The sequence below is a fragment of the Balaenoptera musculus genome, chromosome 16 (assembly GCF_009873245.2).
Source record: "Balaenoptera musculus isolate JJ_BM4_2016_0621 chromosome 16, mBalMus1.pri.v3, whole genome shotgun sequence".
NCBI lineage: Eukaryota > Metazoa > Chordata > Mammalia > Artiodactyla > Balaenopteridae > Balaenoptera > Balaenoptera musculus.
In genome coordinates, this window is record NC_045800.1 from 64,403,166 (window position 1) to 64,424,759 (window position 21,594).

General features: G+C 53.6%; 1 protein-coding gene across 17 annotated transcripts in view; it reads right to left on the reverse strand.

The window, feature by feature from the left end:
* COL13A1 (collagen type XIII alpha 1 chain) overlaps positions 1 to 21,594 on the reverse strand; it is a 279,468-nt gene that overhangs the window by 108,470 nt on the left and 149,404 nt on the right. For all 17 annotated transcript variants that reach the window (XR_005016755.1, XR_005016754.1, XR_005016751.1 and 14 more), the window contains one exon: positions 17,857 to 17,926. Coding sequence is in view for 4 of the 17 variants with exons in the window: in XM_036827814.1 (XP_036683709.1) it covers positions 17,857 to 17,926 (70 nt within the window). In the remaining 13 variants the exon portion in view is untranslated. The remainder of the gene's footprint in view (positions 1 to 17,856; positions 17,927 to 21,594) is intronic.

The following is a 21,594-nucleotide window of genomic DNA, read 5'->3' on the forward strand; positions in this document are numbered from 1 at the left end:
CCATGTTCCAGCTCCTGCCGACCTTCCAAATCTCGTCTTATGCCACTCTCCCCTCAAGCTCCCTGCTCTGGCCATGCAGCTCCTCCTGTTCCACATTCTTGCCACCCTCTTTCCCACCTCAGTGTCCTTGCACATGCCGGTCCCTTTGCCTGGAACGAACCCTCTCCCTCCCCTCTTTGCCTGGTCAATTTCTGCTCCTCAAGTGTCACTTCCTCAGGGGAAACTTCCTGGACCTCCCTGACCCTGAGGACTCTTTCTAGCTTGTCATGAAAGCCTGTACTCCCTTTGGTAGGACTGGTCACCACTGCAATTGTACATTTGCTAGTGCGGTCAATGGAGGTGCCTCCCTCACTAGACGGTAAGTTCTGGGACTTACTTTGCACACCCTCGGGTCCCCTGCACCTAGGAAAGTCCTGGCATGGAGCAGGTGCTAGGTAACACGAGTTGAATGCGTGCACGGATGAATGTCCGAAAGGACGCTATTGTGATTGTGTGCAAGGCAATTCTGTTCTCTGGGCCTGATTCCTTAAATGATGGTTTGTAGAGTATTTACCCCATGCCAGGTGCTGGGGAGGGCACGGAGCTGGCTGTGCAGAGGGAGACAGACATTTAAACAGGCCATGATGATGCAGTGGGATAAGAGTCTGCCTGGGGGACCAGCAGGCTGTGAGGAAGCTTTTAGCAGAAGCATTCGGTGGGAAAGGGGCTGGAAGTTGGGGAGGACTCCCTGGATGGCGATTACAACTAAGGCCCAATCCGAAGGGTAAGAGAGAGTTAACAGGCAAAGATGGAGCAAGAGCGCTCCTGGCAGAGGGCAGAGCAAGAGGGAGAGAGCCCTAGCGAGGCTGCAAGGGGGGCGGGGGGCAGTGGGGAGAGATGGGGCCAGATGGGGACCGAGCTGGACTTTGTCGTCAAGGCGCTGGCGCCGCTGCGGGCTTTCTGGCAGATGGACGACAGAGGAGTGTCCTCCTGGGTAAAAGGAAAGGACTGAGTGGGGCAGAGTCTGGGGCCCCTCCAGCTCTGGCGCCCGGGCGGGTACGAAGCTAGACTAGGAAGGTTCCTGACTCCATTGCCAGCACAAGCCTCAAGGGACTGGTTTCCTCCCTGACGTCAGCTTAAAGGTCACACAGATCCCAGGTTTCCTCTCCAGAGCCATTTAGGGTTCTGCATTTTGTCCTTTTCCCCAGATCCCTTTGGGATCCCGTGACATTCCCAGCCTGGACCACCTCGAGGGGTAAGCAGTCCCCTGAGCTCCTGAGTCACTGTGAGAAGTAGGACTTCCTTAATTTGTCCTAAACTTACCTCGCTCAAGTTTCAAAGGGGCCCTATCATCCTAGCCTGTCCGGAGTCAATGCTGAAGGAAATACACCGTGAGCTGTGCGGTGGGAAGGGGAACTCAGGACATCTTTACCCGGGGGGCCCTTTGCATCACATCAGCCAACAAGCTGTACGCCCACAGCCACGCAGACAGGCCCGTCTCTCCCTCTCCCCAAACCCAGGCCCCTCTCTGCACCTAACAAACCGGGCATGAACTTATGAACTGGAAGTGAAACTAGGCCATTCAACCGACTTCTCACTCTAGCCAACAGATGCCACAGCTGGGGGGCGTGTAAATGATAGGGCCCCTAAGTAACCAGCGCCTTCAGTGCTGCTGACTGTTCCTTCAGCCTCTTCTTCCAGGCCTGATGCCATGCCTCCAGGAACCTGGCACCTTGGGCTGCAGCCATGCTCCAGACCCATGCCCTGCACAGCCCAGCCAGGCAGGCAATGGCTCCAGCCAAAAAGCTCTTAGTCTTGCCTGGCTTCTCTCTTTCTCTCCCTGCCACAGGCAGCCCAGCAGCAAGGCCTGCCAATGTCACCTCCAAAACATAGCCCAAGCCTCTCCACTTTTCCCATCTCCTCTGTCACCACTGCCTGGACACCCACAGCAGGATCTTCTCTCCCTACCTCAGCACCCTGCCTCTGTAGTCCATTCTCTATCAACGCCAAGAAGAAGGTAAATTGTACTCTGAGTGTGTGGCTCCCCTTTTAAAACCCTCCAGTGGCTTCTTGGTTCACTAATGATGAAATTTACAAACCCCACAGGCCAGAGTCATGCAAGGCACCTCAGGGCTGCCGGCAGGACCTCTCTCCCTTTCACTCACTCCATCAGGCCACTCTGACCTTCTTTCTCTTCTTCTGTCACACCAAGCTCATTTCTACCTCAGGGCCTTTGCACATGCTGTTCCTGCTGACTGGAATGCTCACACCCCATCCTCTGAATTAATCAGTCAATTAATTAATTAGTTAATTTAATAGACACTTTTATAGTGCTTTGTTCTATTCCAGGCTTAGTCTAAGCACTTTTCAAGTTCTGAATCATTTGTTAACTCTTCACAAGGCAGGGTCCCTCTTGTCATTTCAAATGTCACCTTCTCATGGAGGCCTTCCCTGACCCACATTCAAACAGATACCATTGCCCCCACCCCCACCAGGCTCCATGGAAAATAGGCCTTTGATTCATTTTCATCATAATAATCAATGGATATTTTCTTATTTATTTCTTTATATGCTTATTAGCTCTCTCCTTTAGACTGGAAGCCCCAGGAGGACAAGGCCTGTCAGTCAACTTGACCCTTATATCCCTAGAGCCTAGCATAGTGCCTGCCCCTGAGAATGAATGAATGAAGGGGTCACCTGACCCGGAGAGGCTTCTAAGACCACCACACTCTCTAAACGCCACAGCTGGCATGTACACATTGCAGGATATAAGTGGTGAAATGATTCTTGTGGACACTGCTTAGGGCCCAATCAGGAGATGAGCTTCTAGAAGGCGGGAACAAGATCTTGCTTGTCTTTGTGTAAATTATGAAAATAGCAACTGGTATGTTTGCAGCAAATGGCAATTCACTTTCGAGCTTTCAAAGGAGCTGCATACACATGAACTCACTGAGAGATTCACTCAGTGAGACTGTCATAGCTCCATTTTATAGATGTGGGAGCCGAGGCCCAGAGAGTCAGGGCTACACCGTGTTCACAAGAGCCAGGACTCAGTGCAGATCTGAAGCCTTTACAAATGTTGTATCCACCTGAGTGCCCGGTGCTCTGTATACAGCAGGGGCTCAGTGGAGATTTCTGCATTTGCTGCAGCCAACAGGCAGCTGTTCAAACAGATTCCTCTGGAAGGGCTGGTCCCAGGGCAATGGTGTTTCAGAGGCTCAGGAGGAGAGGCAATGTGGGCAGTCAAAAGAGTACGGGGTGGGTGGGCTTCCCTGGTGGTGCAGTGGTTGAGAATCCACCTGCCAAGCAGGGGACACGGGTTCGAGCCCTGGTCTGGGAAGATCCCACATGCCGCGGAGCAACTGGGCCCGTGAGCCACAACTACTGAGCCTGCGCATCCGGAGCCTGTGCTCCACAACAAGAGAGGCCGCGATAGTGAGAGGCCCGTGCACCGCGATGAAGAGTGGCCCCCGCTCGCCGCAACTAGAGAAAGCCCTCGCACAGAAACGAAGACCCAACACAGCCAAAAATAAATAAATAAATAAAATTAAAAAAAAAAAAAAAGAGTACTGGGTGGGTGTTCAGGAGAGGTGAGTAACAGCAGCTCAATACCATTTCGTAGGCGCCTCCCCCTGTGCCCGGCACTGTGCCGAGGGCTTTACCTACATCTCAGTGCCCACAGCAGTGCAATGAGATAGATGGTGTCATTATCCCCATTTTACAGATGAGAAAGCTGAGGCTCAGAGAGGTTAAGTCACTTGCCCAGTAACTGTAACACAGTCAAATCCTGGAACTCAGCCAGCAGACAATCCCACAACTCATTAGTCTAGATGCTTCCACACATGGCTGAAGGAACCTCCTGCCTTCTCCGGGTCTTAGACTCTGTCTATAAAGCCCGACTTCAAACTAGATCCTGTCTAGGCCTGTCCAGCTCTGACACGAGTCTGGGAGGGATGAGAGCAGGATGTGTGGCCCCTTGCAACAGGAGGAAGGGGCTGTCTGGATGCCCTGGAGCAGGGGCAGACCTTGCCCTGCCCAGGACTTGGTGGATGGAGTGCCCAGGGGCAACCAGTCCACAGGGCCCTGGTCTCCTTTGCTGGCTGGATGACAAGGACTGGGTCATACGGGAATGGAGAAGGGCTGGGGGATCTTGGAGCTTCCCAAGACCAAGAGAGTGACTCATCATATCCACAGGGGTTGTCAAGGTGGGCAAATGCTATGAGTACATCCAGCCCTACCACACAGCTGCTAAAATGAACATCAGAAATGGGTCCCCAGCCTGAGCTTCCTTTGGATAATAACATCTCATTGTTCCTTCTCTGTATGTCTCTTTCTTTCTTTCTTTCCTTTTTTAGCAGAATCTTTGAGTCTGTTGTTCTATAGAAACACGATCCTACTGCCATAGGTGTCCACCCTACAAGGAGATGGGCAGAGAGGATGGAGAAGAAGTGAGAGTCAAGGCTGATTTCTAATTCTCAAGGAACCTACTGCCCTCCACAGAAGCAAGAAGGGTGAGTGACACATGCCCCAGGGAAGGAGTTGAGAAGATTGGATCTGACTTCATCCCTGGAAATAGTCGTGTGGTGGGTGGTGGCTTCAGGGGCCAATCAGCTTTAGGGACATGACAGCATCTTTTGTTCTGGCAGGAAGGACAGGCTGTCTAATGGACAGATGAATCCGGAACCAGATACCCAGCTTGGCGGGAGCTCCTGGCCTCAGGACACATTACGGTGTTGGCCGACACTGGCCACTGGGCTATTTTACAGTCCTTCACCTTGCCTCAGTTTCCATAAAAGTTCTCTCTCCCTGTGGCCCCAGGTGTGCCTCCGGGGACCCGTTTGGAGGACAAGACATGGCGGAGAGAGCGCCGCCACTCCCCATCTGGCTGCGTAGATTGGGGCAAGTTCCTTTCTTCCTCCTAGAGCCTCATCTTCCCCAACTACAAAGTTAACAGGTTGGACGACACCGGTGGATTCTGAGTCCTGCTCCTAGAGCATCGAGCTACCTGGAGGGGTCACCAGTGGGACACCCCGATCCCACCTGTGGGGCTCTGCCCCTGTGTTTACATGACAGGTAAAGTTTGGATTGCAGGGAAGCTTCCTTCAAAGAAAGGGTTTGCCGCTGCCTCCCTGCCCAAGGTGGCCTCTGATGATGTCCCTTTGGTGTCGAGGTCTGGATTTGGCGGCTGTAAGGAGGAGATGTGCCCCCTTCCGTCCCTGCAGGAACTCCCTCTTCCGTACCTGGTCAGGATCCAGAATTAGGCTGATCTCACCCCATACCTTAAAGGCTCCTCCTCGCTCTCCTCTCTCAATGCACAGCTTGCCCCTCCTGCTCCTTCCTCAGCTAAGTTGGGGAGCACTTGGTAGATGCCAGGATTATAATTGTTAAGAGTTGGCAGCCAGATTCTTCTAGAGTTGAACAGACTTTCCAGAGTCAAGGGCACATGATTTCAAAAGAATAACATGATAGAGATTAAAAAAAAAACAAAAAAACAACTCCATGAACTTCCAGCGTTGTTTCTCAGACTGAGCGTACATTCAGTCCAGTGAGTCATCTGCCCCTTCCTCATCCCCACTCCCTGAGGTAAAAACAGAACATCACGTTCTGGTCAACACCTCTGAGCACCAATCAGCAAAGAGCGAAGCAGCCGGGGTGATGCCGTCAGGTACTGGGAACTATAGCGACACGGAGGCCCGCCAGTCGGAGCCAGCGCCGGCGCCATGACTGGGTGAGGCCATGGCAATGGCCCTGCGGCCACAGTGTCCAGACTCATGAGCGCCTGAGGGAGAGGAAAGGCTCATTCAAGGAGGACAGGCACCAGCTTCTAAGCCTGAAGGGCCATGAAGAGGACATTCCGGCCGCCAAAGCCCTCAGGCCCTAGGTGTCTGGGAGGGAGCCTGGAGGCACGGCTGGGACAGCCCCCCACGCCAACATGCTGGGAGCCCACGGCCCCCTGCTCTGTCCACGCTGCCCCCCGAGGTCTGGGACCTGCCCCGGCCTCCTCACCGTGTGCCAGGCGGCCCCGTGACTGTGCGCAGAGCTATGTGGAGAGCTGGCGTCCACTCAGCCACCCACGCCTGCTGGGCCCGCTCCCGCGGCTCCACGCCAGGCGGTCATGCATTTCCTCCCCACTTGGGCTGGCTGAAGCGGCAGGCCGCACTGCCGGATCCCTCTGCCCGCTCGACCCTCATTCCAGCTCCCACGAGCCTCCCCAGGGTCTCCACCAGGCGGAGGCGTTCGCCTGCCAAGGGATGCGGTGCCAGGGGCACCAGACCAGCCGCCCCCGGCTCCTCTCGCTGCACCCGCCGCCCACTGGAGACATTCCCACTTGCCTTGCCTGGCATACCTGCCACACACTCGCCGACGGCAAAGGCCAGAGGGGCCGGGAAGGAGTGCCGGGCTGCAGAGGAGTTCACGAAGCGAGCTGGAAAGAACGAGCAGGGAGGCCCAGGGCCAGCCCTGCTGCCGCTCAGCCACTGCAGGGCCAGACGCTTTGGGAATCCTCTCCTCTCTCCCTCCCCTGCTCCCACCAACCTCTGCCACACCCCCTCATGCAGAGCTGGGGGGCTCTCCTGCTTCTCACCAAGGAGCCCGGTGCAGCTGAGCTACTGGGTCTCTTCTGACCCCCCTGGGCTAGGGCCTTAGGTACAAATGCCAGCTGTGCAGGCCGCCATCAACAGCATCGGTCCCCACCCTGCTTGTGGCCCACCTCACAGAGGTGACCCCAAGACTGCAGCTGGACTGCCTCACGCAGAGCACCCACCTGCCCACCCCCGCCCCGTGCAGGGGTGCCCCCACCGGAGCCCTTGGTCTCTGCAGCAGCTGCTGCTTTACCTGTGTATCTCTTCACCTGGACTGCGGGCTCCTCTGAGTCTCCTGAGGACAGGGCACGGCACAGAGCCAGTGTTTGCTGAGTGACTGAGTGAGTGAAAGTGACAGAGACAGAGGGAGGGAGAGCGAGTCTGCATGCTGACACTGCTCTGGTTTGCTCCGAGTCAGACTTCTCGGGTTAAAATAATTCTGGCTCCAGCACACGCTAGTTCTGTGACCTTGGCCACATTACATAACCTCTCTGGGCCTTGGTCTTCTCATTTGTAAAAAGGAGATAATAATAGTAACTGCCACATAAAGTAATTATGAGGATTAAATGAGATAATGTGATGAAGCGCTTATAACAGAGCCTGGCACAGAGTAAGCCCTCGATACATGTTGTTATCATTATTAAGTAATGTCCTCCAGCCTTATCTGACACCACCTCCCTGGATAAGATTATGGCCATTGCCAAGTCCTCAGTTTGCTCTCAGGGAGCACTCTGGTGGCTGGAAGATGTACACTAGAAGCAAGTAACTTCTGACGTTTCAGGGCTTGTGTCAGGTCCCAACCCTGCCACTCCCTAACCCTGTATCCTTGAGCGGAGTGCTCTAAGCTTCCGAGTCCTCATCTAGAAAACACGGTCGTGTGAGTCTTAACCTCAGAGAGAGGTCGGGAGGAAGAAGTGAGGTGTACGAGGTACGAAGTGGGCAGTCAGACTAGCTGCTGTCAGAGACCGTCCAAGCCGCCTTGATGGTGGACAGGAATCTGCCGGGGCGTAGCTGAGAGGCTGGCTGGGCTGTGACAACGAGTGGGGCTCCAGCAAGGGCGTGCGCGGCAGGGTGGCTCCAGGAAGAACTGAGGGATGTGTCCACATGTCCAGCGTGCCCTACCTTCTAGCCTCTCGTAAGGGCCACGGCCCTTCCGGTTTACTGCCCCTTTCCTGCAAAGCAGCACCCGGCATTCCTTTAGCATCACTGTGGTAGAAACTTCTCTTGGGACGGTTAAGTGGCCTTTCCGATGCTCAAAAGCGAGGCATAGAGAGCTGGGGTTCCCCCTGAGGGCTCCCACCCCACCGCAAATGCTGCCATCACCTCTTTGAGGGCAGGCATGCAGCTCACCCGCTTCGCATCCTGCAGTGCAGAGCCCCGTGTCCTGTATAAAGGTATCCAGAATTTAAGTCAGTGTTGGAATGACTTAGCCACCAGCAGGGCAGGGAGGGAAGCGGGAGGGAGCGAGCACCTTCTGCGGCCTCAACCACATTCCCGTGTTGCCTTCAGTGCGTGATGTGCATTCTCTTCCAGGACCTCACATGGCCGGATGCAACTGGGCAAAGGCCTTTTCCACTCAACGTCATCATCATCATCATCACCACGGCAACTGACAATCATTAAGAGGCAAGTATGTGTCAGGCCCCATGTTGAGCCCAACAAGGTGGGTACTATCATTATTCCCATTTTATCTGAGGTCAAGAGAGTAATTCATCCACAGTCCCACAACTAATAGGGGTAGAATGGGATTTCTGGGACTTGACCCCGGGGATGCTGGAACTCAGAGCCCACACCTGTAGGCGCTGGGTTAGCCTGATTCTCGAGGGCGGGTCAACTGGGAACCACGGCTACTGAAGCCGGGCAATTGCTTCTCCTTACAGACAGCACAGCCCTGCCCAGGGTCATCCTCCTGTAACGGGGAAGACAGAGATATGAAAACAGATCCTGGGACTTCCCTGGTGGCACAGTGGTTAAGAATCCACCTGCCAATGCAGGGGACATGGGTTCGAGTCCTGGTCTGGGAAGATCCCACATGTCGCGAAGCAACAGAGCCCATGCGCCACAACTACTGAGCCTGCGCTCTAGAGCCCGCAAGCCACAACTACTGAGCCCGTGTGCCACAACTACTGAAACCTGCGTGCCTAAGAGCCCGTGCTCTGCAACAAGAGAAGCCACCCCAATGAGAAGTCCGCACACCGCAACGAAGAGTAGCTCCTGCTCGCCGCAACTAGAGAAAGCTCACGTGCAGCAACGAAGACCCAACGCAGCCAAAAATAAATAAAATAAATAAATAAATTTAAAAACATGCCTCTTATTTAAAAAAAAAAAAAGCAAATCCTGACAAAGACTCTGGATAATAGATACATAACATTTCATTGAATATTCATCTCTATTAGGTGGGCCCTAGTACCTTCAATTTATAGTGGTGGAGACCGATGCTCAGAAAAGATAAGGACCTTGCAGGGCTGTCAGCCCTCAATGCCTGGATGCTCCCAGGGCCACCAGCTGTGCCTGGGAGAGTCACGGGAGACGTCTCAGAGGTGCTGACACTGAGGAAGGGAAAGGGGGGCAGCACAGCAACCGGGGGGGGACTGGGTGCTAGAGTCCAGCTGAATAAGGCTTGGCCCCTAGGCATGGGTCCTGGTAGGGCTGGCACTGTTGCTGTCAGAGGTGGCAAAGGCCCCACACATGGGACTTAAGCTCCAAGCAGTGGCACATCCTCGTTGGTGGAGAATGCCCATTAGGTGTTACAGAGTCAGGCCCAAAGCTTCCTTCAACATCTTCTATCCAACAGTATCTTCTAATCAACCTTATGATTAAAAATGTTTTATCTTGAAATGTTGTAGATATTCAAAAAGGTTTAACATGATGTGTTGAGTAATAAAAAAGAATGACATACTGGCACACGCAACAACATGGATGAACCTTGAAAACATTACGCTAGATCCAAAGAAAAGAAAATAGATTAGTGGCTCCCTGGGGCTGGGAAGGCTGGGGACATGAAGGATGACTGCTAAAGGGTACGGGGTTTCTTTTTGAGGTGATAAAAATGTTCTAAAATTGACTATGGTGAGGGTTGCACATCTCTGTGAATATACTAGAAACCACTGAATTGTATACTTTAAATAGATGAATTGTATACGTGAATTATATCTTTAAAAAGGTTCACAAAAAAATATAATGAACCTGGCATACCCACCATCCAGCTTAATAGTTACCAATACAGCCAACCCCCTGGGACCCCAATCTCTACCTCCTCCTCCCCCTGCACTGAGTTTGATGTTCATCACTCCTCTCCCATGCATTTCTTTACATACTTATTACTTATGCATATACTCCCTGAGCAATGTATGGTGTTGTTTTATATGTCTCTAGTTTTACATAAATGAATTATATTGTAAATATTCTCTTCTCATTTGCTTTTTCCCTCAATAGGATGAGATTCATCTATGGCATTGCTTGGCCTGGAGGTCAAGTTCATCCGTGCTCACTGTGTAAGGTATTTCACCGATGAAAGTACTGCAATTTGTGTCGCCACTCTGCTACTGACAAACATTTAGGTTTTCTTTTCCTTTTGTCAGTAGCACACACAGTGCCGAGGTGGACACCCTTCCCTCTCTTAAGCACGTGGGAGTGTTTCTCTAGGATGTGGCCGGGAGGGGGGCAGCTTTCCACACTTGACCAGATTCTGCCAAATTGTCCTTCAAAGGCGTTGAGCTCTCTTTACCAGTGAGGAAACTGAGGCCCAGAGAGAGGGCAGTGACCTGTTCAGAGTCCGCAGGGTCTGGGACCGTTTCCCAGTCCAGGGCCCTTCCGGGCGCAGCACACTGCCTGTCCGGAACCCTCCATTTCCTTATTTTTATTTCTCTACAAATCTCTGCGACCACCCCGGTGGGTGTTATCAGAGCCGATCTAGGAGAAACACATTATCAGCGTCTTCCAGGAGGGCTGGGGATCTGGAAGTGCTTTGGAGAGGAAATGGGGAAGAAATTAACTTTAGAGAATTCCCCAGGCGGCTCTAAAACTCCAAGCTGCCGGCCTTGAGAGGAGAGGCATTTCCAGGGGCAGATGCGGGCAGTGTTTTCTTTGGGGGCGGCACCTAGCTCCCAGCTCTATGGCCCTTCCCATGCCTGTTCCCTGACTCTCCCCTTTCCACGAGGGCCGGGGGCTTCCTTACAGTCAGGTGACCTCTCCAAAGGCAACAGCCAGCCCTCTTCTGGGGCAAGCTGGGGCTGAAATGGGCCATAAAGGCTCCAGGACGTGCCTTTGTTTGGAGCCCAGGGTGCAAACTTTATTGACTAGTTGTCTGATTTCTAAAGCACAAGGTCCCCGCTCTGGTTTGACTGTGTGGCTCCCTTCACCTACAGCCTCTCCATCCAAATGCCATCAGGTGACCAGCAGCGTGGGTGTCCCCAGGGAGCCTGCTGGGCATGCAGAAGGGAGAATGGCAGGAGGGAGACTTGGGGGGGTGGGCAGATCACGTTAGGGATTTGGGCCTTTATACTAAGGGTGATAGAAAGCACTGAAGTGCTTTAACTAGGGTTATGCATTAAGTTTAAAAAGACCATTCTGGCTTCTGGGGGAAGGGGCGTTGGAGGAGGCCAGTTAGGGGCTACCGCAGTGAGTAAGGTGAGAGATGGTGGCAGCCTGACAAGGGTGATGGTCGTGGAGATGGAGGGAATCGGTGGAGTGGGAGCCTGAGACTCAGTGGTGCAGGGGACGGGAGGGAAAAGGTGGTGTCCAGGCTGATGCCCGGGTTCCAGCCCAGGTGGGCTGATGGCACCATTCCCCAGGACTGGGAATACTGGGAAAGGGCCAGGTGTGGGGGAAAGACACTGACTTCAGCCACGTGCCTTTTGAGGGTGGGTGGCCTGTAACCCACCCAGGGGGAGACGTCAAGAAGGCTGCCTGGTGGGGTTTGCAGGCGGGGAAGGTTCTCCCTGGCTGGAAACCCACAAAGGCTCCTCTCGCTATGTTAAGTGCCTCACACTGAGGTTTGCTGTCAAGCACCTGTAGAACCTACATCAAATCATTAATGATGATGGCCAAGGAGAAACCTTCGCAGGTATATACATCTAGGTCTGTTTTCACTTCTCATTTGAAGACAAATGACTTGTCCCAGTCCGTGGTTTTGCCTGGATTATACACTGAGCACACACCAGGCATTATGTTAACACAGTAACCAAACAGCAGAACTACGTTGGGAGAGAAGGACAGAAGGAACTGCGGGGGGATGCTGTAGCAGGGCTGGAGGGGTGAAGAGTTCATCAGGTAGAAACAGAGAACAAAGATACCAGAACAGCATGAGTGGATGCGAACAGGTGAGACACTAGTGTACAGGCAGGGCGGGTGAGCAGCCAACTTTACTGAAGGAAAAGGAGTACAGCACGGTGGAAAGTTGGTCAGAGACTAAGCTAGAGAGATAAGGTGGGCTTATCATTGGGGTAGGGGGTGTATATAAGCACTAGGGAGCCACGGATGCTTTTTGAGCAGCGAGTGGAACTGATGGAGCATAGGAGGTGCGGGAGAAGGGGACACTGATGCTGCCACAATGGGTTGGAGCCTGAGCGTCTGGGAGGTCAGATGGGTCTGCAAAGGACTGCAAAGTCAGGAGGAGGAGGTGGGACGGGGGAGGGGGGAACACAGCTGACACAGCATGTGAAAGCAGAACAAGGGAGAGTTTGAATTGAATAGGAGGGTCTCTTCCCAGACTGGTCCTCAGGGATGTGTTTTAAGGAATAGCCAAGAATGACTCAGAGTTAACCCATCAATTATTCACACGTAAAGCAGGGTTTCTGAGGTACCTGAAAACAGTATTTCTTTAGTTTAAACGTCCTCCCTAAAATAACCACCAGCTCTGCAATCCTTTTCTTCACCAATGGCACCAAAGGATACTTTGGTCTGGATTCTCCCTTTTCTGTGTTAGCCAAGTCTGAAATAAGGAGAACCACAACGAAAGCGGGGCTATGGATCTGCTCTACTGCAGCCCAGTTTGGGATGGAAGCTCTGGCCATAGGCTCTGCCCTTGTAAACACCATGAGACTGTTGGGGGTGAAATCTGGTGCCAGGACAAACAGGGCCAGGCTAGACAAAGGAAGGACTTCAGGATATGTGGACACCAGCTCTCACCACCTATGGAAGATGACCAAGCCCGAGAGGCAGTTCCAACCTCAACACAAATAGCAGCACATGAGAAAATAAAGCTCTGTTCACAGAATCACAGACTTTGTTGCTGGAAGGGGTTTCTCTGCCCTCTAAGCCATCCTTCACGTCATTGCTAGTTATTGCTCTAGAATATGAATTGGATCAGGTCACACTGCTGCTTCCCCAAACCTCTCTGACACCACGTCATCTCCTGTGGGGTAACAAAGCCAGGGCACAGGCATAGCAGTGCATAACTCCTGTCATATCAGACATCGCTCCTATCATATCAGACATCATTAAGCAATTGCCACATTTTCTGATGAGCCTGGCTGCAGCCGCAGAATCTAACTCAGCAAAGCCTTGCAGGCAGCCATTGCCAAAAAACTACCACTCTCAGGATGACAACCGCTTGCCCCCCACTGAACCGAGACAGCCAGATCTCCTCAGCCTGTCCCTTTGCTGTCCTTTCCCACCCATATTTTCCATCACTACTTCTATGCTCCAGCTTCCTTCAACTGCTTGCCATTCCTAAACAGACCTGCCTTTTTCTCACTCTCTGAGCCTCTGTCCGTGTCGTGATTCAGCCTGGAATGCCCTCTATGCAGAGTCCCTCGGTATCTGTTCTCCCACCTCCCATAACAATAAAGTTGTATCCGGGCATACAGCCGCCCAGCAAAAAACACTGCCTGGCCTCCCTCGGACCTGGGGGTAACCGTGTGCTAAGTGCTGGTCAATGGGCTATGAGCAGAAGTGATGCATGTTTTATTTTTTTTTCCAAGTTTTGCTCTTAAGGGTTTGGGCATATACTCCCCTGGGCCCCTTCCCTTTTACGCTGGCCATTTGATGGTGAGAACAAAGCAGCTGCCAGGGGCCCAGAGATGGAAGCCACATGAAGAAGATGGCAGGGCCAGCCTCCCAGCCTGGACCACTGTCCTCTGGCCTGCTAAGGAAGAGACCTCCCCCTCTACCTTGTTGGAATCCCTGTGTTTGGCGGGGGTGGCGGGTGGGGTGGAGCGTCTCTGGTTATGGGGGCAGCTGAGTCTATACTCTAACTATACGCCTTCCCACCTGCTTCCTGTTCCTTACAGCCACCCTCCAGTGCCACCGCCTCAGTGAAGTCTTCCCAGAGTCCCAGGCTCCCCTGGGATCCCCCGCACTTCATGCACACCTCACGTTGGCAGTCCTAAACCACAGGATGGCTATTGCCCCTCCCACTAGCCTGGCTGAAGGCAACTTCTCTCCCCTCCGTCCATCCTGTGGACCAGTGCTGGCGATGGCGCTCGTGCCCAAACCTGACCATATCACCACCTTGCCTTCGCTCTTGCAGTCCAGACCTCTTGGCTTGGTGGTCAACACATGACTCTGGCCTATTCTTCATCTTAGAGATGAGGCCCAGCTTGTGAAGGGATCTGCTCCAGCGGCTCAGCTCGTCACGGCTCCCTCTGTGTGTGCAACCACGGACCGTCCTGCCTGCTGCCCGCCCCGCCCAGCCCCAGCGTGGTGGGCCTGAAGTAGCTGCTTCCTTGCCGACTGGAGCCTATATTGTCCTGCTCCTCGTTTGTTACTGAGAACAGGGACAGAGGATGGGGAGTTTTCCTGATCTGTGTATTCTTCTCAAGTGGCCTAGAAAGTCCCACAGCCTGTATATGTCTTCCCAAGGCCCTTCTCCTGTCCCACCAGGCCATACGCTTTGCAAATGGCCCACATCTATTCCTCTGAACTTCTGGCCACTGTGACCCTTCTAACAAGGCCCGACCTTTGGCATCCCATCCCAGGGCTGCAGGCCCATCGCTCCCTTGGCAAACAGTGCATGCGGCCCAGAGCAGGATGCAACCAGATCTCAGCTAGTAGATGGCTATTTTGGGACAGGGAGGATCCTGGGAGGATGCTGGTGAGGTCCGAGTAGGAAGGGAAAGAGGTGGGTTTTCTGCCCACGATTATGTGTCCCAAGGCTTCTGGATGCTGCCCAGGGGCCCGAGGCTGCCACAAGGAAGAACACACCCACCACAGGGCTCCAGCCTTGGCGCGGTTGGCTGCAGAGGGAAACTGGGGGCAGGCACAGGTCTGGGGCCCTAGGTTCCAAATCCAGTGCCCACAGTGGGACGGAAGAGTGTGTGTTTATTTGTTGTGTCCTAACAGCAAGTGATTTCAGCAACAGGCAAGAGTCAGAGCCGTCTCGGAGGGGGGAGAGGCGTCAGAAGCCAACCGGAGGTCAGATGGAGAACACTGGAAAGCATCCAATCACCCAGGAATGATTCTTGATGATAATTTATTGAACATTCATTGAGCATCTACTATGTGTGGAGCACAATATTAGGCACTGGCCAGAAAAAAAAGTGAATAATGCTTTGCGGCACTTTACAATTGTGTAAGTCCTTCTGCAAGCATCAGGAGCCTTAAAATGGTTCATAAAGTGGTTTATAAACTCTGACCCTAAGGAAATAATCGGAGATGCATGATTCACGTAGAAGGATGAGAGTGGTGTTTTGCTGACTTTGGGGACCGCAGACATTTCAGAATGCCAGAACTCCACTGTGCCTGTTTCCAGCGTTCCAAGGAAGGTCATCCATCAATGCCAAGTGCTCAGTACTGTGCCTGGCACAGAGTGGGTGCCCAGCGAGGGGCAGGGGCAGTAACCGCTGTTACTCAGCACAGGTTGGCAGCCACGTGGCCCAGGCCTTAGTGTGGAGGAGGTACCTTTACCACGGGGTGAGAAGCCTCAGGTTGGGCAGAGGGGGCAGGTTCAGGGACCCAGCAGGACTCAGCCCATCCTAGGAGACGCGTTTCACTCCGTAGTTCTGCTGTCGGAGACGCCTCTCTGCAGCCCTCCAGTCCTTCCCTGCTGGCTCTGCAAAAAGCTGCGAGAGCATCTCACTCTCCTTCCGATTTTGCCTCAGTTTGGGGCCTTTACATTCTCCTGGTGTTGCTCGCCTGGCTCTGAGCTATATGCTTCGGGACAAACTGCCCTCTGGGGAATTCTCCAATACTCGGGACACCCCTCGCAGGGTCCCCTGCTCACTCTCCTCCCATCTCCCGGCCAACTCTGTCCCTACTGGTGGCCCTGCCCACAGAGGACCAGTGTCAAGCCCTTCTTCCCCCCCAGCACCTCCAAGCATCCTTCCTCTCCACCACCTCTGAGCTGCTCATGCTGCTTCACCGCTTCCTCCTCACCATCCAACAGCTGGAGCACTCTTCCAGATCCTTCCTCCCTCCTGCCACGTCCCTTCCTAGCTCCCAGCCTCCCAGGACCATCCGAGCCAGACTCCCCCAAGCACAAAATGGATACCTGTTGGTAGGCCCCCACTTCAATGGAGGCAGGACATGAGAAACCCAGTCAGGCGGGGAAGGGAGAAGGACTGAGCCTGTCTGCCCGTAAATGTGCCCCCGACACCAGGACACAGTGTTTGATGAGGATGTCAGTGCATCATTAAAGTGCAAGAGGAATCGAGGAGGAAAAAGAAAAATAACAGTAGTGCTTACTAGGAATCAGGGAAGTACTAAGTACTCTCTATGAGGATCTCACTGAACCTCTGCCATATACCTGCAAGGCGGGTATTATCCTCATTTCTCAGACCAGGCCACCGGGGCAGAGAGGGGTTAAATAACTCTCTGAAGGTCACACAGCTGGTAAATGTCAGAGCTGGAATTCAAACCTATATCTTCCATGGTTCCAAGTCTCCTGCCCTTCACCAGCATTCTATACTTCAAGCAAGAACAACTGCAACTGACCAAGAGTTACGAGGACGACAGACACGGTGGTTTGAAACGCGGGCTGCCCCACAAACCCCGATGCACACGGTTGCTCTGCCCAGGCCCCGTCAACACACCCTCACCTTCATCTCATCTCATTAATCCTGGCATTCTTTCCCCAAAAGCTATCCCAGATCCCAGGGCTCAATCTCTGGGGCCCCAAGGGAGGGAGGGAGCTTCCCAGGGCTCCTGGACACCCTTTTAATTAACCCAGATGACCCTCTTCTGCCTGAGGCCAGCTGAATCCCGTCACGGTCTCACCAGCTCCCGTGGCACCTGAACTGTGACCCCCAACTGTGACTCAGCCCACTCACTCTCCAGTGAATGTGGCCCCTCCATTTCCCACGTGTTCAGCATCTGTCGGCCTCTCGTCCCTGGCTTGGGAACCCTGAGTGGGGGCTCCTAGGGCTCCTCGGCCCCTGTGTCCAGTGGAGTGTCCTGCCACAGCGGGCATCCAGGGCCACACTCTGAGCTGGCAGCGGCCTGGAGCAGGGCAAACCCTCGGCGGTTCCTTGGGAGTGGTACCTTGCCCCACACCCTGTTTCAGCTTCCTCCCTCAGCCCCAAAGGGGTGCAACCCATTCCCATTACTCATGGCAATGGTGAAACTTGCCCATTTGTCATTCTCGTAGCTTAATAACGATGGTGGGTAACTTAGAAAACCATGACTTGTCAATATTACTAACTGCAGACAATGCAGTTAAACCTCTGTGCTTGGGACTCAGGCCACAGCTGGGACTGAATAAGCAGATGTGGTAAGGAGCAGGCCACACAGCACAGGGGAAGAGCACTGGAACACGTCCTCGGTAGGGAGCTGCCCATACGGGGTAGGAAACGGCCAAGGCAGACTCGGAATCCACATTGGACTGGTTAGCTTGATCACACCACATCACCCAGCAACCTTAAGCTTGTTGTGTGTGTGTGTGTGTGTGTGTGTGTGTAGCCTAGATACCAGACAGTGAACACACAGCCCCCTAAGCCACCTAGCTGGGGCAGGCAAGGTTTTGCAATTACAGGGTAATTCATTTATTTGGGTAACAAGCGCTTCTGAACGGACTATGTGTCAGCTGCAAGAGGCACAGTGGGGGGCTTCTCTTCTCTTCAACTCTACGTGTAACACCTCACAAGTTGCCACACCCATTATCTTGCCTGATTTCACAGCCTGGTGTGCACAGTACCTGGCCCATAGAAGAGTGGATGAATAAATGAAAGCTTGAATAAGCAAATGAATGATGGATGGGGGATGGGGCCAATCAATTGGTACATGGAGGGTGAACATCAAGGACACTGTCATTTCCAGCTTCCAAATGAAAAGTGACGCTCTGAACAGGGTGTGGCATGGCCACTGAGAGGGCCTCTGGTGTGCGTCCCCGTCCTTGTCACCCCTTCGCAGGGCTCCTTACCTGGCGGGCAGTGACACCCTGGAGACGTCTTCGGGGTCTCCCGGCGCCTCCGTGAGTGGAGCTTCCATTTCTGCACAAGGAGACAGAGAGGAGCAGTCACTGGGAGTTGTAAATGCCAAGTTCTGGAAAGCAGCTGGGGGCTGGGGGCTGGGGGGTGGGAGAGGGAGGGGGCGGGGGAGAGGGGCCGCCTGGGAGCTGGCAGGGGGACTGGTCCTGGATCAAAGACTGGCCACCGGGCATCTGGATAATAAGAAGCAGACGGAGAGGTCCCATCTTGGTAACCTCAGGGTCTGATGTCTTCGGAGAGCTCTGAAGGAAATTAACTCGAGCACAGGACCCTATAAAGCAGTGTGGCCTTCCTGCAGCTCACGGGCACAACGACCTGCTCTTCTTGGCTCTCTGCTAATTGTTTCCTGTCTAGCTCTGGGCACCTATGGATCCCGGGGGCAGGGACAGTGACCTCTTCTTCTGGTGTCGCTCACACAGCCAGGTACAGGCAGGCCCTCTGTCCCTCCATCAGAACCCTTTCTCACCAGCTTGCCTATCCTTGGGCCAATCTGGAAGGCCCCAAAGATGTGGCAACAAGAAGACTGAGACGCCTGCCCTCAAGGAGCTGCCACTTCTGTGGAGATGAACCGATGACAGGTACACACCTGCCAGCCCTGATAGCTGGAAAGGGCGGGGCGCTGAGCGCCTCGGTCCTCACCACCACCGAGGGAGGGGATTGCGAGGTGGCGGGGGGAAGACAGAGGTTAACAGGTGTGCCTCTGGAGCCAGACCGCCTGGGCTCCTAGGAGGTCTTGGCCCCTGAGCTGATAACAGTCCTGACCTTATTACTGAGAGGATCAAAGAAGTTGGTGCATAGAAAGAAAGGTGCCCAGGAGGCATCAATAAATGTTAGCTATTATTACACTCATTTTATAGGTGAGGGACCTGGGCACAGAGAAGAGACTAACCTGGCCGAGGTCACAGGGGAGGAAGGCTGAGATTTGGACCCCCTCTCTCTGAAGCTAGTGCTGCAGTTAGAAGCTGGTAGTCCCAGAGCCAAATTGGCCTTTAGATGTATTTTTATTTGGTTCTCCCAGTGATTTTTTTTTTCATTGAATTTGTCCGCAATGTTTTGAAGAGGCTGATTTCACCTGAAAGTCTGTGTTTCTAACTTCTCTTGAAAAACTGGAAGATCTGGGCCCATGGGGCCTGTACTGTGTGGCTGGCTGTGACTGACTGTCCTGTGAACTGTGGTCCCCACCCCGACCTGCTGACCGGTTAGGAGGCCGGCTGGCTCCGCGCAAGCATTTCCCCAGCACATGGCTTCTCACTACTGTGTAGTTCCGCCACTCAGGGTGAGAGGTAAAGGAAGTCACGTGGAAGGTGTCATCGGACTTGGTGTCACCTCTGGTTTGGCGGTGGAGAGGGAAGGTCAGGAAAGCTTCCTGAGGATTCACGTCAAACTAATGTCTGCTGAGCCACCACTGCGTACTGGTGCTAAGCTGGGTGCCCTTACAGGGAATCACAGCTATTTTTCATAATCAAACTCTAAGGTAGGTTAAATAGTGACCTCATTTCTTGCTGAAGGAAAGTGAGGCTCAGAGAGGCTGAGTGACTTGCCCAAGGTCACACAACCAGTATGTGGTGGATGTGGGATGAGAACTCAGGCCTTTTGATATAAAGTCTACTCCATCCTGCTGGAGAAGGGTGTGTACAAACTCCCCTGGAAGAGGGAGCTCAGCCATTGTGTGTGTGTGTGTGTGTGTGTGTGTTGGGGGAGGGGCAGATCGATCGACAGTGTTGAGGGGAGGGCAGAAGGGGGCTGGAGGTCAAAACACACAGGAGGAGGAGAAAGGGAGGAATGTCCCAAAGGGGAGACCCTCACTCAGAAAGGGAGGCTGGCACACAAATACTAGGTGGATGACTATTGAGGTGGGCACAGAGTGGCCACCGGGCAAACCAAGGACATCCCAGGACAAGGTCTGGTGGAAGGCCCTGTGATGCCCAGCTCTGAGCCTAGCTCACTAGTACCACTTTCCAAGGAAGGGACTGTACATACCTGCTTCCACATCCCTTCCCACCAACAACCTGTGGGCTCTTCAAGGGGCTTATTTGCCAGTGGAGGAGACAGACAATGAATAGAGAAACAAATGAATATATAACCCAGGCAGCAATAAGCACTATAGAGTAAAATAAAGCAGGGTAAGGGAAAGGAGAGTGATGGAAGGTGGTATTTTAAACTCGGGGGTCAGGGAAGTTCTCTCTGTGCAGGGGACATTTGAGCAGAGAGCTGGCTTCTGCCAGCTCTGCCGATGAGTCGTAGAGAGATGTGGAGGAAGCGTGTTCCAGGCAGAAGGAACAGCAGAAGTGAAGGTTCAGAGACAGGACTGTGTGCCGAGTGTCTGAGGAGGAGGATAGGGGACAGTGTGGCAAAAGGGACTCGGGTGAGGAAGGAAGGATGGGAACGTGGTGGGAGGGCAGATCTTTTGGGCGCTGGCAGAGACTCTGAATTTAGCAGCACACAGATTCCTGACATGTCCATGGCTTATTGACAGCCATAAAAATCTAAAAATCTAGAGCTGGTACGGATGCTGTGGTGAGCCATCTGGGTCTCCCAGTCAGGAGAGGGTCAGGACTCACCCTCAGCGCCAGGTATGTTGGCTGCTGATGGCTGAGCTCCTCTCTAGGAACCACTCTCACCTTAAGGAGTTGCCTTGACCGGGGTCATGTCCACTCCCCCGGCAACCCGCATCCAGTTACTCATAGATACCGTCTGGTCCCTAGGCCTCAATTCAGGACGAGCTGCAGAGCCCCACGGGACCAGCTGAGGCCTCTGTCGTGACCGCATCACGGCTCAACCCTCTACCCACCCTGTCTCCCTCACCCTCTCCAGTGTTGATCCCGATAAGCCTCTTGCTCACAAACCTCCGCCTCAGGCAAACCTGGAGTGACTTTCACATTCCCCGAGCCTTCACGTGACCCTCACCGTCGCCCTGTGCAATAGGCAGGCCACAAATCAGCCCCATTTTATAATAAAGGAAACTGAGACTCAGAGAGGGAAGGGGAATTGCCTTGAACAGGTAAGCCACAGAGAGCTTAAATTCTAGGTCTTCCACCTTCAAGTTCAGTATTTTTGTTCAATTCATCCCATATACATGGAGCTCCTACTAATTGAGAGACTGCAAAATGGAGAACAAGACACCATCCCCATCGGCAAAGGGGCTTGCGCCTCCCGTGGGAGAAGCACGTTGAGAAGTGTCCAGCTGACTGCAGACTTTGAATGCTGAGTGGGTGATGGGGGCCTATGTGCTCAGGTAAGGGTCCAGACCGAAGGAGCCAATCAAGGGTTTGAAGCAGAGGAGGCACGTGGTCAAATTTGGCTGGTATACGGGCCCTCCAGCAGCATGCTGAGAATAGACAAGGACAGTGAGAAGGTTGGAGGCTGAGGCTACTCTCTGAAGGCTGTCAGTCACCCATCCAACCAAGAGACGCTGGGGGTCCAGGCTATGGCCTGGCAGCATGACGGAGAGCGGCGGGCGAGGGGAAGGGGTACACAGGGGGAAGAATGGACAGAGCATGGGATGGACTTGGTGAGGGGGTAGGGTCCGGGCTCTGCCGTGGGTGGCCGAGATGCCCCCGTGGAGACAGGACAGGGGCGAGGGCAGGCTTGTGGAAGGTGATGACTTTGGTTGAGGACAAGCTGAGTTAGTGGAAGGGTCCAGGTGGGAGGGGCACATGTGGCTCCAGCAC